At 42.4% G+C, this 19,494-nt stretch overlaps 1 protein-coding gene across 5 annotated transcripts in view; it reads right to left on the reverse strand.

Moving 5' to 3' along the window:
* Positions 1-19,494, reverse strand: part of LOC135568893 (NACHT, LRR and PYD domains-containing protein 12-like) — a 97,397-nt gene that overhangs the window by 43,257 nt on the left and 34,646 nt on the right. For 4 of the 5 annotated variants that reach the window (XM_065015677.1, XM_065015676.1, XM_065015675.1 and 1 more), the window contains 4 exons: positions 7,107-7,280; positions 5,859-6,032; positions 5,234-5,407; positions 4,358-4,531 (listed from right to left, as the gene is read on the reverse strand). In XM_065015677.1, the coding sequence (XP_064871749.1) occupies positions 4,358-4,531; positions 5,234-5,407; positions 5,859-6,032; positions 7,107-7,280 (696 nt within the window). Of the gene's footprint in view, positions 1-4,357; positions 4,532-5,233; positions 5,408-5,858; positions 6,033-7,106; positions 7,281-7,537; positions 9,309-9,680; positions 9,910-10,038; positions 10,124-10,872; positions 11,012-19,494 lie in introns of those variants that run through there. The other variant, XM_065015679.1, reaches the window with a different exon arrangement.

The following is a 19,494-nucleotide window of genomic DNA, read 5'->3' on the forward strand; positions in this document are numbered from 1 at the left end:
AGACGCTCTTATCCAGAGCGACTTACAAATTGGTGCTTTCACCTTAAGACATCCAGTGGAACAGCCACTTTACAATAGTGCATCAGATCCTCCTCTCCACCCTCTCCGGGTTGGGCATCTCCGACGCGGCCCATGCTTGGATTGCGTCCTACCTGACAGGTCGCTCCTACCAGGTGGCGTGGCGAGAATCTGTCTCCTCACCACGCGCTCTCACCACTGGTGTCCCCCAGGGCTCTGTTCTAGGCCCTCTCCTATTCTCGCTATACACCAAGTCACTTGGCTCTGTCATAACCTCACATGGTCTCTCCTATCATTGCTATGCAGATGACACAATTAATCTTCTCCTTTCCCCCCTCTGATGACCAGGTGGCGAATCGCATCTCTGCATGTCTGGCAGACATATCAGTGTGGATGACGGATCACCACCTCAAGCTGAACCTCGGCAAGACGGAGCTGCTCTTCCTCCCGGGGAAGGACTGCCCGTTCCATGATTTCGCCATCACGGTTGACAACTCCATCGTGTCCTCCTCCCAGAGCGCTAAGAACCTTGGCGTGATCCTGGACAACACCCTGTCGTTCTCAACTAACATCAAGGCGGTGGCCCGTTCCTGTAGGTTCATGCTCTACAACATCCGCAGAGTACGACCCTGCCTCACACAGGAAGCGGCGCAGGTCCTAATCCAGGCACTTGTCATCTCCCGTCTGGATTACTGCAACTCGCTGTTGGCTGGGCTCCCTGCCTGTGCCATTAAACCCCTACAACTCATCCAGAACGCCGCAGCCCGTCTGGTGTTCAACCTTCCCAAGTTCTCTCACGTCACCCCGCTGCTCCGCTCTCTCCACTGGCTTCCAGTTGAAGCTCGCATCCGCTACAAGACCATGGTGCTTGCCTACGGAGCTGTGAGGGGAACGGCACCTCAGTACCTCCAGGCTCTGATCAGGCCCTACACCCAAACAAGGGCACTGCGTTCATCCACCTCTGGCCTGCTCGCCTCCCTACCACTGAGGAAGTACAGTTCCCGCTCAGCCCAGTCAAAACTGTTCGCTGCTCTGGCCCCCCAATGGTGGAACAAACTCCCTCACGACGCCAGGACAGCGGAGTCAATCACCACCTTCTGGAGACACCTGAAACCCCACCTCTTTAAGGAATACCTAGGATAGGATAAAGTAATCCTTCTCCCCTCCCCCTTAAAAGACCTAGATGCACTATTGTAAAGTGGCTGTTCCACTGGATGTCATAAGGTGAAAGCACCAATTTGTAAGTCGCTCTGGATAAGAGCGTCTGCTAAATGACTTAAATGTAATGTAAATGTTCAGTACTCTCGAGAATAAACGCTGCTGATAGATTTTAAGACTGGTCTCTGTCCATTTCATGCAAATCAGAGTCTTACAAATTCTTAGGAATTGACAGAGTGTTTAATTTTAATTGGGTATTAAAACATAGAGGAATTTAATTCCTGTAACAATTGGTCCTTCGAGCCGGATCTAAAATACCCGTCTCTGCCATCTGAAGGTCGTACATCGAAAATCGTGCACGAGCGGGTTGGGTCCCGTTATTTAAGACCTGGCCTCTGAATTGAGGGAAAAGACCAGGCCGGTGTACACCCCAGACCGACAGGGACTGTGACTAGATCCAACGAACAGTGCTTTTCCCAGTCGGCGGCAAGGTCAGTAGCCTATATTCTCGATTCTGGGGGGAATGATTTAAGTTCTTTGATTTGATGTTCTAAAATTTGTAGAATTGATCAATAATGGGAGCTTTGCTATTCCCACAGGGTTTTGTATGACCAACATACACTGTTTTTTTTATAACCGATATACACTGGCAGGTTCGAAAAAAACCTGCGGTAATGTGCAATACCGTAAATAAAATAAACTTAATCATGAGAGGCATGTTCGCCCAAGATTAAGAAGGGATATTAAATAGGTGCTGGAGGATAGGACGGTGATCTTGTACAAATAGGATATCAACTAGGCGTGGGGAGACAGGAAGGGAATTCTATGCGGACAAGATAACGGACAAGATAACTTGAATGGTCAATTGAATTGTGGGAGTATTGACCATCGTTCCGATTCAACAAATAGTACTGAAATATCCAAATGAGGAGGAGAGGGAAACCAAAATCAAGAGGAATGGGATGACCAAATCTATAGACAAGAGGTTCCATGCGAGAGGGAATGTAATGACTTTCTTCCTGGGAAGGACCAAAATGCAGCGTGGTTATTTATAAACATCTTTAACCAGTTAGTACTATAGGGGCAGTATTTCATTTTTGGATAAAAAGACGTGCCCGTTTTAAGCGCAATATTTTGTCACGAAAAGATGCTCGAATATGCTTGGAATTGATAGTTTTGGAAAGAAGACACTCTTACGTTTCCAGAACTGCAAAGATTTTCACTGTGAGTCCCCTAGAACAAATGCTTCGGGCAAAACCAAGATGTTTGACCGACCAGGAAATGAACAGGATTTCTGAGGCTACGTTTTCCATGATCGCCTTATATGGCTGTGAATGCGACAGGAATGAACGGACACTTTATCTTGTTTCCCCAAGGTCTCTGCAGCATTGTGACGTATTTGTAGGCATATCATTGGAAGATTGACCATAAGAGACTACAATTGCCAAGTGTCCCGCTTGGTGTCTGCGTGGCAATTGGTGCGCAAAAGTCAGGTCCCAGTATTTTTCCATTCGAATCAGAGAACAAAGCAGGCTTCAAGGACTGGGCTTTCAATGGAGAGATATATGACAAACCACCTTCAGGATTGATTCAAACAACGTTTTCCATGTTTCAGTCGATATTATGGAGTTATTTCGGAAAAAAGTTCAACGTGTAGGTGACTGAATTTTCGGTTAGTTTCGGTAGCCAAATGCATAGTAACAAAACGGAACGATGTGTCCTACACAAGAATCTTTCAGGAAAAACTGGACATCTGCTATGTAACTGAGAGTCTCCTCATTGAAACATCTGAAGTTCTTCAAAAGTAAATTATTTTATTTGATTCCTTGGCTGGTTTTTGTGAATATGTTGCGTGCTAAATGCTAACGCTAAATGCTAAGCTAGCTATCACCACTCTTACACAAATTATTGATTTTCTCTGGTTCAAAATATTTTGAAAATCTGAGACGACAGGATTGTTAAGAAAAGGATAAGCTTGAGAGCAGGCATATTTATTTCATTTCATTTGCGATTTTTAGATTGTAATTGTAAATGAGAACTTGTTCTCAGCTTGCCTACCTGGTTAAATAAAGGTGAAATAAAAATAAAATAAAAATTGGTGGAGATTTTTTCCTCTCTCATTGGTGGAGAGGAGTTATAAACATAATGTTTCCTCTCTCATTGGTGGAGAGGAGTTATAAACATAATGTTTCCTCTCTCATTGGTGGAGAGGAGGTAGAACAGAATGTTTCCTCTCTCATTGGTGGAGAGGAGTTATAAACATAATGTTTCCTCTCTCATTGGCAGAGAGGAGTTATAAACATAATGTTTCCTCTCTCATTGGTGGAGAGGAGGTATAAACAGAATGTTCCTCTCTCATTGGTGGATTGGAGTTATAAACATAATGTTTCCTCTCTCATTGGTGGAGAGGAGGTAGAACAGAATGTTTCCTCTCTCATTGGTGGAGAGGAGGTATAACAGAATGTTTCCTCTCTCATTGGTGGAGAGGAGTTATAAACAGAATGTTTCCTCAGAATGTTTCCTCTCATTGGTGGAGAGGAGGTAGAACAGAATGTTTCCTTGGTGGAGAGGAGTTATAAACTCTCATTGGTGGAGAGGAGGTAGAACAGAATGTTTCCTCTCTCATTGGTGGAGAGGAGGTATAACAGAATGTTTCCGCTCTCATTGGTGGAGAGGATTTAGAAACAGAATGTTTCCTCTCTCATTGGTGGAGAGGAGGTAGAACAGAATGTTTCCTCTCTCATTGGTGGAGAGGAGGTAGAACAGAATGTTACCTCTCTCATTGGTGGAGAGGAGGTAGAACAGAATGTTTCCTCTCTCATTGGTGGAGAGGAGGTATAAACAGAATGTTTCCTCTCTCATTGGTGGATAGGAGGTATAAACAGAATGTTTCCTCTCTCATTGGTGGAGAGGAGGTAGAACAGAATGTTTCCTCTCTCATTGGTGGAGAGGAGGTAGAACAGAATGTTTCCTCTCTCATTGGTGGGTTACAGTATATATTAATAGCTTTTATTTTCAGACCTTGTTTAATTTTTCATCTTTCCCTCCATATCCATTGACATGTTTCCCAAACCTTAACCATTCATAATGAGGCCCTAAGTGGGGGTCAGAATGTTTGTCTTAACCAGCCTGATAAGTCCAACATGTCTGATATGAACATTGACATAAACCCTCTACATACTTGAGTTTCTCCAGTCTGCAGTGTGGATTCTCCAGTCCAGCAGAGAGCAGTCTGACTCCTGAGTCTCCTGGGTGATTGTAGCTCAGGTCCAGCTCTCTCAGGTGTGAGGGGTTTGACTCCAGAGCTGAGACCAGAGAAGCACAGCCTTCCTCTGTGACTAGACAGCCTGACAGCCTGCAAAGAGTCAAATCATATTCAAATCACACTGATATTCTCTGGTGGTGAAAATAGTGGCAGTATATTGTTTTCAACATATTCAGATATATCAGTGTCCTGAAACCTGCCATATATATTCATAAAATAGTGTATCATCATAAAAAATAACAAATGATCAAAGTATTGCCTGCAGATAGAAACATTATAGTACAAATATTTGAGTTGACTGACCAGACCAGTTTAAAAAGCAGTATCAGTCAGAAGACAGACAGTGAGGTATCAGATGTAGATTGTATTGAGTATACAGTCCACACCATATCTATTTAGACAGTGAGGTATCAGATTTAGATTGTATTGAGTATACAGTCCACACCATATCTATTTAGACAGTGAGGTATCAGATTTAGATTGTATTGAGTATACAGTCCACACCATATCTATTTAGACAGTGAGGTATCAGATTTAGATTGTATTGAGTATACAGTCCACACCATATCTATTTAGACAGTGAGGTATCAGATTTAGATTGTATTGAGTATACAGTCCACACCATATCTATTTAGACAGTGAGTTATCAGATTTAGATTGTATTGAGTATACAGTCCACAATATATATTATACTGACCTCAAACACATATGGTGTGGACTATGTGTGTCTGGTAAACACATGTGGATCTGGTGAACAGTTATCACTTGTTGACCAACTACAGGAATACTGACCTCAGAGTCTCCAGTTTACAGTGGGGATTCCCCAGTCCAGCAGAGAGCAGCTTCACTCCTGAATCCTTCAGGTCATTGTTACTCAGATCCAGCTCTCTCAGGTGTGAGGGGTTTGAACTGAGAACTGAGGCCAACTCTTTACAGGATGTGTCTGTGAGTTTACAGACAGTGAGTCTGAAACACAGAAGAAATACAATGACAGACAGGATGTATTAAAATATTTCGCTTAGCTTTCTCTGCTTACACTGTAACCTGTGCACAAATAACGTGTTGGGTTTAGCCTCAGACCAGAGAGGCCTAGAAATGACACATTTTCCAAGTATTGCTTGTAGATAGAAAGATGCATATTAACAAATATGTGAGTAGACTGACCAGACCAGTTTAAAAATCAGTATCAGTCAGAAGACAGACAGTGAGGTATCAGATGTAGATTGTATTGAGTATACAGTCCACACCATATCTATTTAGACAGTGAGGTATCAGATTTAGATTGTATTGAGTATACAGTCCACAATATATATTATACTGACCTCAAACACATATGGTGTGGACTATGTGTGTCTGGTAAACACATGTGGATCTAGTGAACAGTTATCACTTGTTGACCAACTACAGGAATACTGACCTCAGAGTCTCCAGTTTACAGTGGGGATTCCCCAGTCCAGCAGAGAGCAGCTTCACTCCTGAATCCTTCAGGTCATTGTTACTCAGGTCCAGCTCTCTCAGGTGTGAGGGGTTTGACCTCAGAGCTGAGGCCAACACTTTACAGGATGTGTCTGTGAGTTTACAGACAGTGAGTCTGAAACACAGAAGAAATACAATGACAGACAGGTTGTATTAAAATATTTCACTTAGCTTTCCCTGCTTACACTGTAAATAAATGTGTCTCTATACTCCAGCATTTTGGATTTCAGATCAAATGTTTCATATGAGGTGACAGTATATAATGTCACCTTTTATTTGAGGGTATTTTAATACATATCTGTTTCACCATTTAGACTAATAATGAGTGAGAAAGTTAAAGAGGCTACAACAAAACATGCTAACCTCTCACCATTACCAATAACAGAGACTACAACAAAACATGTTAACCTCTCACCATTACCAATAACAGAGACTACAACAAAACATGCTAACCTCTCACCATTACCAATAACAGAGGCTACAACAAAACATGTTAACCTCTCACCATTACCAATAACAGAGACTACAACAAAACATACTAACCTCTCACTATTACCAATAACAGAGACTACAACAAAACATGCTAACCTCTCACCATTACCAATAACAGAGACTACAACAAAACATGTTAACCTCTCACCATTACCAATAACAGAGACAACAACAAAACATACTAACCTCTCACCATTACCAATAACAGAGGCTACAACAAAACATACTAACCTCTCACCATTACCAATAACAGAGGCTACAACAAAACATGCTAACCTCTCACCATTACCAATACCAGAGGGGGTATGATGTTTGTACCTCTAACTTTCTCATTCATCATCATTCACGATTAATTCATAATTATGGTAGCATCCACATGAATGTAGAAGTGTTCAGAAACATCTTCTATTCTTACTGACAATACAAGTGAAGTGACTCCAAAATGACAGGACATTATTCACCATTCAGTTTCTATTAGGAAAAACATCCCAAACACAACCAAGACAAACTGCAAATGAATTCAACAAGTTAGTAGAATCACAAGCTTGATGTAATCACTGCAGGCATGGAATATGGGACCAAATACTAAACGTATGACTACTTTAATACACTATAAGTGAATATAACCGAATAATTACGACTTTTTCAAATGGGAGAACTACATACATAAAGTGCTTTCATATCTGATAATACTGACCTCAGAGTCTCCAGTTTACAGTGGGGATTCCCCAGTCCAGCAGAGAGCAGCTTCACTCCTGAATCCTTCAGGTCATTGTTACTCAGATCCAGCTCTCTCAGGTGTGAGGGGTTTGACTCCAGAGCTGAGACCAGAGAAGCACAGCCTTCCTCTGTGACTCCACAGCCTGACAGCCTGACAAAGAGATCATCATGACTTCACAAACACACTGTTAATTTAACACCAGTAGTGTAGAAGGACAATAGTAGATGCATTTGGTTTATTCTCTGAAACAACATATAGATTCATCTTCCGTTTCCTAGAATTGTATGGTCATATTGTTATACTAATGTGAAAATCAATGCATTTATTCAATATAATATTATATACATATTTTATAATGAATATTTCTTCCTGATGATTAGTTCTTAAATGTCATTTTATTTACTCACAGAGCAGCTCTGGAGGCTTTGACCACTGGCAGCAGCCTCAGAAGACCTTCCTCTGATCTGGAGTATTTCTTCAGGTCAAACACATCCAGCTCCTTTTCTGAAGTCAGCAACACAAAGACCAGAGCTGACCACTGTGCAGGTGACAGTTTGGCTTCGGAGACACTTCCTGAACTCAGGTAGCTTTGGATCTCCTCCACTAGAGAATGGTCTTTCAGTTCATTCAGACAGTGGAACAGATTGATGCTCCTCTCTGGAGAGGGATTCTCCCTGATCTTCTCTTTGATGTACTTGACTGTTTCTTCATGGCTCCGTGAGCTGCTTCTTGTCTTTGTCAGTAGACCTCGTAAGTGCTTCTGATTGGACTCCAGTGAGAGGCCCAGAAGGAAGCGGAGGAAAAGGTCCAGGTTTCCTGTCTCGCTTTGTAAGGCTTTATCCACAGCACTCTTGTAGAAAGTAACTTCAGGCTCGTCGTTTGTTTGCGGTTTGTCAATTAGATTCTCATTGTTGTTGATGAATGAGAGAAACACATATACAGCAGCCAGAAACTCCTGAATGCTCAGATGCACGAAGCAGTACACCTTGTCCTGGTACAGCACACATTCCTCTTTAAAGAGCTGTGTGCACAATCCTGAGTACACTGAGGCTTCATTGACATTAATGCCAGCCTCTGTCAGGTCTTCTTCATAGAAAATCAGATTGCCCTTCACAAGCTGTTGAAAAGCCAGTTTTCCCAGTGACAGAATGCTCTCTTTATGCCAGTGTGGATCTGTCTCTTCTTTCCCAAGATACTTTTCATTCTTCTGTTTGGTATGAAACTCCACAAGGTGTGTGTACATCTCAGTCAGAGTCTTGGGCATCTCTTCTCTCTTATTTTCCAGCATGTGTTCAAGGACTGTTGCAGAAATCCAACAGAAGACTGGAATGTGGCACATGATGTGGAGGCTCCTTGATGTCTTTATGTGTGAGATGATTCTGCTGGCCAGGTCCTCATCACTGAATCTGTTCCTGAAGTACTCCTCCTTCTGCAGGTCATTGAACCCTCGTACCTCTGTCACCTGGTCAACACACCCTGAAGGGATCTTATTGGCTGCTGCAGGTCGGGTAGTTATCCAGAGGAGAGCAGAGGGAAGCAGATTTCCCTTGATGAGATTTGTCAGCAGAACATCCACTGAGGTTGACTCTGTGACGTCCCAACAGATCTTGTTCTTCTGGAAGTCTAGGGGCAGTCGGCACTCATCCAGACCATCAAAGATGAACAGAACTTTGTACTTGTCGTAGTTTGAGATTCTTGATTGTTTGGTTTCCATTGAGAAGTGATTAAGAAGTTCAATGAAAGTGTGTTTGTCCCCTTTCATCAAATTCAGCTCCCGAAAAGGAAATGAAAATACAAATTGGACATCCTGATTTGCTTTTCCTTCAGCCCAGTCCAGAATGAACTTCTGCACAGAGACTGTTTTTCCAATGCCAGCGACTCCCTTTGTCAGCACAGTTCTGATAGGTTTGTCTTGTCCAGTTAAGGGTTTGAAGATGTCGTTACATTTGATTGCAGTCTCTGGTCTTGCTTGTTTCCTGGTTGTTGTCTCAATCTGTCTCAGCTCATGTTCATTATTGACCTCTCCTGTTCCACCCTCTGTGATGTAGAGCTCTGTGTAGATCTTATTGAGAAGTGTTGGGTTTCCTTGTTTAGCGATCCCCTCAAATATACATTGAAACTTCTTCTTTAGATTAGATTTGAGTTCACGTTGGCAAATCACAGCAGGATCATCTGAATCTAGAAATAACACAGAGGATATTAATATTACATCTGTTTTAATGTCTACAGTATTGTAGGACTGTTATAAAGTTTTACATTATAATAATTTATTATCTTAACTGACTGTATAAATGTGTGAATGATTTCATAATGCATTACAGACTGGTGTGACTGATTATATTAGTATTGGTATTATTGATGGTATTATTAATGTTCTCTCTCTCTAAATGAATCACCACAACACATCCCTGCTGCTACTTGATGAGGTCACTAGGTGTTGTGGTAAGGCAGCTACAGCATCATTGAGTTACACAGCTACTTTAGCTGTACTTTAGCTACAGCTTTTAAATGTTATAAAACATCATTCAACATGAGGCAGACAGATCTTACATTTCTCCAGTGTGTCAGCAAGCTCCTTCTGGTTCATTTTCCTCAGGATGTGCAGTGTGATCTTCAGAGCCCCCTCTCTGGCACTGCTCTCCTGCTTCTCATCTTCAGCATCCACCACTTCCTTATCCTGCTTCTGACTCTCTAAGCCTTCTGGGAGTTCTGGACTAAGAATCCTCTTGAACATCTTCAGCTCGTTCTTCACAAATGTCATAATATTCTCTTCAAGCAACTGAAATAAATAAAGTAAATAAGTTAAGCAAGAGAAGAAATGCTTTCTCATTAACACATTAATGAATGATTGACAGATCAACTTTACTTGAGGTAAACAAATACAGATGTACATAACAGGACCACATACACTGAATATGGAGTCCAGGTCTGTTTGATGACTCTGGGAAGACTGACCACTGAGAATCTCTGACTCTGATCTCCCCTGTTGGTTTCTGTGGACAAAACATGAGATTACATCTCCTCATCCAGGGAGTGCACACACACACAGACAAAACATAAATCATATATCTCCCGTCAGGGTTTGTTTTTTTCGACAGAATAGAGTATTCTGTTAACTATTGTGTACTAATGATGGGCCTCTATGACATAAAAGTGACAGAGAAGATGTATGATATCTTTAGGTGAAAGAGCATGAGTTCATGTTACCGTTGGAGAAATGGTTTTAGTTTTAGTTTGGAGCCTTAACCTTTCTATGTATCTGTTGTTCGTCATGTTGAAAGGGGTGTATCTTGGCTATAAAAGACCTTTGTGCTTTTGATTTATCACTCTCAACGGATAATTATAAATGGTGAATCATTGACAAGTCTAGGCTATTGCAAAGCTCGTATTATTAAAGATTTAGTTTATGTGTAACTCTGACTTGTGTGATAAGTGTGTCTCTCCTCATTTGATAGTAAAGAAATTAACCACCACACTCCTCATCCAGGGAGTGCACACACACACACACACACACACACACACACACACACACACACACACACACACACACACACACACACACACACACACACACACGAGGGAATGTTGTTTTTGTTTAATATTGTTTTAGGACTATGAAAATGGATAAAATGATTAGCCTATTGATTATGAAAACAACAACAATAAATGGGAAAATGGGAGGAGAAATGACTAGAGACGGTGTTGTTTAACTCACTGACCAGGACCCATGAGTTCTTCTTACCTTTGTTCAGTAGAAAAGTCTCCCTCTCTAAACAGTATAGGTTGAAGCATAGACCGGTCACTCTTCATGGACACACAGCTGGGTACAGGGGAGGCTGGTCTCTCCTGCTTGATTGGGCTTCAACACAACAGAGACAAACATTACATCTCTCATCTACTCTGAGCTCAGATGGGGAAACAAGTTTCATTCCATAACGCTATATATCACTTTTCAGAAATGTTGGTAAATTAGCTTTTATTCTTTAAATAAATTGTGAAATATCTTGGTGTGTTTTTTCACTATCATGGCATTGGGTTGTTCAATGAAAGACATGCATTTGTTTAAAGTCTATCACTTGATGGTTTCATTTCAGAGAGACAAAGAATCATGTTTTTTCCCTCAAAATGTTATTTAAATGCCTCTCCCAAACGTGACCAACCGGCTGAATTATGTCTTATGTTGCAAAACATGAAATGGTGTTTTTTTTACATCGGATAAAATTAGAGATTAAATAAAACACTACAGTTGAGGAACAATGGGAACGTAATTCTGCTTTGAAAGGTAAATAAAAAAGTTATATATATATAAATATATATATATGTAAGGGATCGGAGGACCAATATGCGGCGTGGCTCTTTTAATAAGAAATAGTACACATGAACAACTGAATACAAAAAACAATAAACGACCGAAACCCGAAACAGTACCGTGTGGCGAAAAAACACAGACACGGAAACAAACACCCACAAACACACAGTGAAACCAAGGCTACCTAAGTATGATTCTCAATCAGAGACAACTAATGACACCTGCCTCTGATTTAGAACCATACTAGGCCGAAACATAGAAATCCCCAAATCATAGAAAAACAAACATAGACTGCCCACCCCATATATATGTACAGTCGGAAGTTGACATACCAAATACATTTAAACTCAGTTTTTTGCCATTTCTGACATTTAATCCCAGTAAAAATTCCCTGTTTTAGGTCAGTTAAGATCACCACTTTATTTTAAGAATGTGAAATGTCAGAATAATGGTATAGACAATGATTTATTTCAGCTTTTATTTATTTCATCACATTCTCAGTGGGGCATAAGTTTACATACACTCAATTAGTATTTGGTAGCAGTGTCTTTAAATTGTTTAACTTGGGTCAAATGTTTCGGGTAGCCTTACACAAGCTTCCCACAATAAGTTGGGTGAATTTTGGCCCATTCCTCCTGACAGAGCTGGTGTAACCGAGTCAGGTTTGTAGGTCTCCTTGCACACGCTTTTTCAGTTCTATCCACATGTTTTCTGTAGGATTGAGGTCAGGGCTTTGTGATGGCCACTCCAATACCTTGACTTTTTTGTCCTTAAGCCATTTTGCCACAACTTTGGAAGTATGCTTTGGGTAATTGTCCGTTTGGAAGACCCATTTGCGACCAAGCTTTAACTTCCTGACTGATGTTTAGAGATGTTGCTTCAATATATCCACATAATTTTCCTCCCTCATGATGCCATCTATTTTATGAAGTGCACCAGTCTCTCCTGCAGCAAAGCACCCCCACAACGTGATGCTGCCACCCCGTGCTTCAAAGTTGGAATGATGTTCTTCGGTTTGCAAGCATCCCCTTATTCCTCCAAACATAATGATGGTCATTATGGCCAAACAGTTCTATTTTTGTTTCATCAGACCAGAGGACATTTCTCCAAAAAGTATGATCTTTGTCCCCATGTGCAGTTGCAAACCGTAGTCTGGCTTTTTTATGGTGGTTTTGGAGCAGTAGCTTCTTCCTTGCTGAGCGGCCTTTCAGGTTATGTTGAAATAGGACAAGTTTTACTGTGGATATTGATGCTATTGTACCTGTGTCCTCCAGCATCTTCACAAGGTCCTATGCTGTTGTTCTGGAATTGATTTGCACTTTTCGCACATTCATCTCTAGGAGACAGAACGCGTCTCCTTCCTGAGCGGTATGGCGGCTGCATGGTCCCATGGTGTTTATACTTGCGTACTATTGTTTGTACAGATGAACGTGGTACCTTCAGGCATTTGGAAATGGCTCCCAAGGATGAACCAGACTTGTGGAGGTCCACAATTTGTTGGCTGATATCTGTAGATTTTCCATGATGTCAAGCAAAGAGGCACTGAGTTTAAAGGTAGGCCTTGAATTACATCCACAGGTACACCTGACTCAAATAATGTCAATTAGCTTATCAGATGCATCTAAAGCCATGACATAATTTTCTGGAATTTTCCAAGCTGTTTAAAGGTACAGTCAACTTAGTGTATGTAAACTTTTGACCCACTGCAATTGTGATACAGTGAATTATAAGTGAAATAATCTGTCTGTAAACGATTGTTGTGTATGTAAACTTCCGGAAGTCATTAAAACCCAATTGTTTACAGACAGATTATTTCACTTATAACTCACTGTATCACTCACTGTATCACAATTCCAAAATATAAAATCTTCTAGTTAATTTGATCACTTTTGGTGTCTGTCAGTTTCATTGTTTGTTATGCTATAAATGGTTATTTTATGTAAATTGATCAAATTAACTAGAAGATTTTATATTTTGAAATTCCGAGTAATTAATACTTTCGTAAGGAATTACACATTATTCAGTACTACTGCAGTTGCTCCATCCTTACCCATCTGTCTATCGCCTCCTTTGAATTCCATGCTGTCACAGTTACCAGCCCTTTCAAGCTTAACATCCTTATCATTTATCGCCCTCCAGGTTCCCTCGGAGAGTTCATCAATGAGCTTGATGCCTTGATAAGCTCCTTTCCTGAGGACGGCTCACCTCTCACAGTTCTGGGCGACTTTAACCTCCCCACGTCTACCTTTGACTCATTCCTCTCTGCCTCCTTCTTTCCACTCCTCTCCTCTTTGACCTCACCCTCTCACCTTCCCCCTACTCACAAGGCAGGAAATACACTCGACCTCATCTTTACTAGATGCTGTTCTTCCACTAACCTCATTGCAACTCCCCTCCAAGTCTCCGACCACTACCTTGTATCCTTTTCCCTCTCGCTCTCATCCAACACCTCCCACACTGCCCCTACTCGGATGGTATCGCGCCGTCCCAACCTTCGCTCTCTCTCCCCGCTACTCTCTCCTCTTCCATCCTATCATCTCTTCCCTCTGCTCAAACCTTCTCCAACCTATCTCCTGATTCTGCCTCCTCAACCCTCCTCTCCTCCCTTTCTGCATCCTTTGACTCTCTATGTCCCCTATCCTCCAGGCCGGCTCGGTCCTCCCCTCCCGCTCCGTGGCTCGACGACTCATTGCGAGCTCACAGAACAGGGCTCCGGGCAGCCGAGCGGAAATGGAGGAAAACTCGCCTCCCTGCGGACCTGACATCCTTTCACTCCCTCCTCTCTACATTTTCCTCTTCTGTCGCTGCTGCTAAAGCCACTTTCTACCACTCTAAATTCCAAGCATCTGCCTCTAACCCTAGGAAGCTCTTTGCAACCTTCTCCTCCCTCCTGAATCCTCCTCCCCCTCCCCCCCCTCCTCCCTCTCTGCTGATGACTTCGTCAACCATTTTGAAAAGAAGGTCGACGACATCCGATCCTCGTTTGCTAAGTCAAACGACACCGCTGGTTCTGCTCACACTGCCCTACCCTGTGCTCTGACCTCTTTCTCCCTCTCTCTCCAGATGAAATCTCGCGTCTTGTGACGGCCGGCCGCCCAACAACCTGCCCGCTTGACCCTGTCCCCTCCTCTCTTCTCCAGACCATTTCCGGTGACCTTCTCCCTTACCTCACCTCACTCATCAACTCATCCCTGACCGCTGGCTACGTCCCTTCCGTCTTCAAGAGAGCGAGAGTTGCACCCTTCTGAAAAAACCTACACTCGATCCCTCCGATGTCAACAACTACAGACCAGTATCCCTTCTTTCTTTTCTCTCCAAAACTCTTGAAAGTGCCGTCCTTGGCCAGCTCTCCCGCTATCTCTCTCAGAATGACCTTCTTGATCCAAATCAGTCAGGTTTCAAGACTAGTCATTCAACTGAGACTGCTCTTCTCTGTATCACGGAGGCGCTCCGCACTGCTAAAGCTAACTCTCTCTCCTCTGCTCTCATCCTTCTAGACCTATCGGCTGCCTTCGATACTGTGAACCATCAGATCCTCCTCTCCACCCTCTCCGAGTTGGGCATCTCCGGCGCGGCCCATGCTTGGATTGCGTCCTACCTGACAGGTCGCTCCTACCAGGTGGCGTGGCGAGAATCTGTCTCCTCACCACGCGCTCTCACCACTGGTGTCCCCCAGGTCTCTGTTCTAGGCCCTCTCCTATTCTCGCTATACACCAAGTCACTTGGCTCGGTCATAACCTCACATGGTCTCTCCTATCATTGCTATGCAGACGACACACAATTAATCTTCTCCTTTCCCCCCTCTGATGACCAGGTGGCGAATCGCATCTCTGCATGTCTGGCAGACATATCAGTGTGGATGACGGATCACCACCTCAAGCTGAACCTCGGCAAGACGGAGCTGCTCTTCCTCCCGGGAAGGACTGCCCGTTCCATGATCTCGCCATCACGGTTGACAACTCCATCGTGTCCTCCTCCCAGAGCGCTAAGAACCTTGGCGTGATCCTGGACAACACCCTGTCGTTCTCAACTAACATCAAGGCGGTGGCCCGTTCCTGTAGGTTCATGATCTACAACATCCGCAGAGTACGACCCTGCCTCACACAGGAAGCGGCGCAGGTCCTAATCCAGGCACTTGTCATCTCCCGTCTGGATTACTGCAACTCGCTGTTGGCTGGGCTCCCTGCCTGTGCCATTAAACCCCTACAACTCATCCAGAACGCCGCAGCCCGTCTGGTGTTCAACCTTCCCAAGTTCTCTCACGTCACCCCGCTCCTCCGCTCTCTCCACTGGCTTCCAGTTGAAGCTCGCATCCGCTACAAGACCATGGTGCTTGCCTACGGAGCTGTGAGGGGAACGGCACCTCAGTACCTCCAGGCTCTGATCAGGCCCTACACCCAAACAAGGGCACTGCGTTCATCCACCTCTGGCCTGCTCGCCTCCCTACCACTGAGGAAGTACAGTTCCCGCTCAGCCCAGTCAAAACTGTTCGCTGCTCTGGCCCCCCAATGGTGGAACAAACTCCCTCACGACGCCAGGACAGCGGAGTCAATCACCACCTTCCGGAGACACCTGAAACCCCACCTCTTTAAGGAATACCTAGGATAGGATAAAGTAAACCTTCTCACCCCCCCCCCCTTAAGAGACTTAGATGCACTATTGTAAAGTGGCTGTTCCACTGGATGTCATAAGGTGAAAGCACCAATTTGTAAGTCGCTCTGGATAAGAGCGTCTGCTAAATGACTTAAATGTAAATGTAATAATTCCAATAGATGGCAGCATAAGACCACAAATGACATTTCAGAAGATTAGTTTAGTTTTCTCCCTGGATACACCACCACTCCCCTCACAGGAAAACTCCTGTGTGCTTCTTTCTGTCCCTTTCCACACTGCTAACACAAGAGGAAACACTGAAAAAGCATTTAACAGATTACTGTGAAGTAATATAATGATGATTCATGTTTATTATTACCTGTTTTTATGCTCATGTTTTGAAATTATACTTCATTGATATAACGATTATCAATAAGCCTAAACATTAATTAATTAATTCACCTCTAGAAAAACGTTTTTTCCAGGTACATTCATTGAGTTTGAGTTTGAGTTTATTTTATTTTTACAGGGACAGTGCACATTAATCAACGTTTCAGTAAAAGTGCCGGTTTTAGCCAGCCGGTTAATTTTCAACCGCAGTCCCTGGGCAGGTTATTAAAAACAATTACAATATAGACAATAGCACCATAGAACAAGCAAGACATAGCAACATAGGACAAGCAAGACATAGCATACAGACAGAGCAACATAGAACAAAAAGCAGCAAAACAAAATTCATAAAAGCAACAAAGTGTTTCCACACCTCACAAGCTACAGACAACAGACAACATGGAAAGCGGCAACACACAGCTAGGGACCATGTTCACAAATCTGATTGACCTTTAGCCAGGTCTTCAAGCATTTTGTGAAAGTGTGATATGTGGTGCAGTTATGTGTGTCTGATGGCAGTGTATTCCAGACATGGGAAGCTCTCACAGAGAATGCAGATTTACTAAAGGTGCTTTTCCTTAGGGGAACTATACAGTCACCTCTCATGGCAGACCTTGTGGATCTGCTGCCATATGTCTGGGTTTTCTGTTTAACAAAAATATTGAGTGGAGGGGGAGCCAGGCCATTAAGGATCTTGAATACAAGACATGCGTCGGTGTATTGCACAAGATTTTCCCAACTCAAGAGCTCATGCTTTCTAAGGATGTGACAATGATGATGGCTATTGGGCTTCCTATCAAGCACTTTGAGAGCCTGTTTGTAGACAGACTGAATAGGTTTTAATGTTGTACAGCAAGCTTGGGCCCAACTAGTCAAGCAGTATGTTAAGTGGGGGAGTATCATAGAATTGAAGTACAGTTTTGCTACCTCTGTAGTCAAACAATTTCGTATAAATCGGAAATTAGCTAGGTTGAATTTGGTTATTTGAATTACCTTTTTCACATGCTTTTTAAAAGAGAGGAGTTAGGAGTGGGTTTGTTAGGAGTGTTTATCAGACCATGTGGACACCTCCTAGTGGTCGGGTCATTAGGAGTTTTAATCAGACCATGTGGACACCTAGTGGTCTGGTCATTAGGAATGTTTATCAGACCATGTGGACACCTCCTAGTGGTGGGGTTGTTAGGAGTGTTTATCAGACCATGTGGACACCTCCTAGTGGTCTGGTTGTTAGGAGTGTTAATCAGACCATGCGGACACCTCCTAGTGGTGTGGTTGTTAGGAGTGTTTATCAGACCACGTGGACACCTTCTAGTGATGGGGTTGTTAGGAGTGTTTATCAGACCATGTGGACACCTCCTAGTGGTGGGGTTGTTAGGAGTGTTTATCAGACCATGTGGACACCTCCTAGTGGTCTGGTTGTTAGGAGTGTTTATCAGCCCATGTGTTTATAGCCACTATGCTGCATCAGTTGATACAGGTGATAATGTAGATAGCTTATTGGTTATATGGTCCAATATGTTAATATGGACCATCCATACAGGTTGTATGGTCCACTATGTTAAACTCATTTAACATCTGATAATATACCATCTATACAGGTTGTATGGTCCACTATGTTAAACTCATTTAACATCTGATAATATGGACCATCTATACAGGTTGTATGGTCCACTATGTTAAACTCATTTAACATCTGATACTATGGACCATCTATACAGGTTGTATTGTCCACTATGTTAAACTCATTTAACATCTGATAATATGGACCATCCATACAGGTTGTTTGGTCCACTATGTTAAACTCATTTAGCATCTGATAATATACCATCCATACAGGTTGTATGGTCCAATATGTTGGTATCGTCAGACTGCTTGCGATCAGTAACCGAAAGGTCACTGGTTCGAATACCCGAGCCGTTAAGGTAAAAATCTGTCTGTGCCGTTGACCCATTTAATCCCACACTTTTCCCAGACATGAAAATATCCAAATCAAGTGTCATTAGTAACCCTTTGAAGTAATCAATCATCATTTTTTGACATTTTAAAGGAAAAGTAGCTGAAAAGTGTGTTTTATGGTCGGTCACAATTGTGACCGGTGGGATAATGTTACTGAATTAACATTTTTCTCCTGTGCAGTTATCAAAGTTCTTATGTATCCCAACCAAGTTATTAACACATCTCTGTCACTAGCAGTCTCCAGCCAAGTTATTAACACATTTAAAACTCTGTTACTAGCAGTCCCCAGCCCAGTTATTAACACATTTAAAACTCTGTCACTAGCAGTCCCCAGCCCAGTTATTAACACATTTAAAACTCTGTCACTAGCAGTCCCCAACCAAGTTATTAACACATTTAAATCTCTGTCACTAGCAGTCCCCAGCCCAGTTATTAACACATTTAAAACTCTGTCACTAGCAGTCCCCAGCCCAGTTATTAACACATTTAAAACTCTGTCACTAGCAGTCCCCAGTCCAGTTATTAACCTCTTGCTTCTACTCGGGACGCTTGCGTCCCAACTAGAGCTCTGGAAATGCAAATGCGATACGCTAAATGCTAATAGTATTAAGTTAAAACTCAAAAGTTCATTAAAATACACATGCAGGGTATCGAATTAAAGCTACACTCGTTGTGAATCCAGGCAACAAGTCAGATTTTTAAAATGCTTTTCGGCGAAAGCATGAGAAGCTATTATCTGATAGCATGTAACACCCCAAAAGACCCACAGGGGACGTAAACAAAATAATTAGCATTTCGGCGTTACACAAACCGCACAATAAAATAGAAAACATTCATTACCTTTCACCATCTTCTTTGTTGGCACTCCTAGATGTCCCATAAACACTATTTGGGTCTTTATTTCGATTAAATCGGTCCATATAAAGCCTAGATATCGTTATATGTAGACTGTGTGATAAACAAAAAAAACATTGTTTCAAAACGTAACGTCATTTTTTAAAATTCAAAAAGTCGACGATAAACTTTCACAAAACACTTCGAAATACATTTGTAATGCAACTTTAGGTATTAGTAAACGTTAATAAGCGATAAAATTCATCAGGAGGCGATGTAAAG

The sequence above is a fragment of the Oncorhynchus nerka genome, unplaced genomic scaffold, assembly GCF_034236695.1.
Source record: "Oncorhynchus nerka isolate Pitt River unplaced genomic scaffold, Oner_Uvic_2.0 unplaced_scaffold_1346, whole genome shotgun sequence".
NCBI lineage: Eukaryota > Metazoa > Chordata > Actinopteri > Salmoniformes > Salmonidae > Oncorhynchus > Oncorhynchus nerka.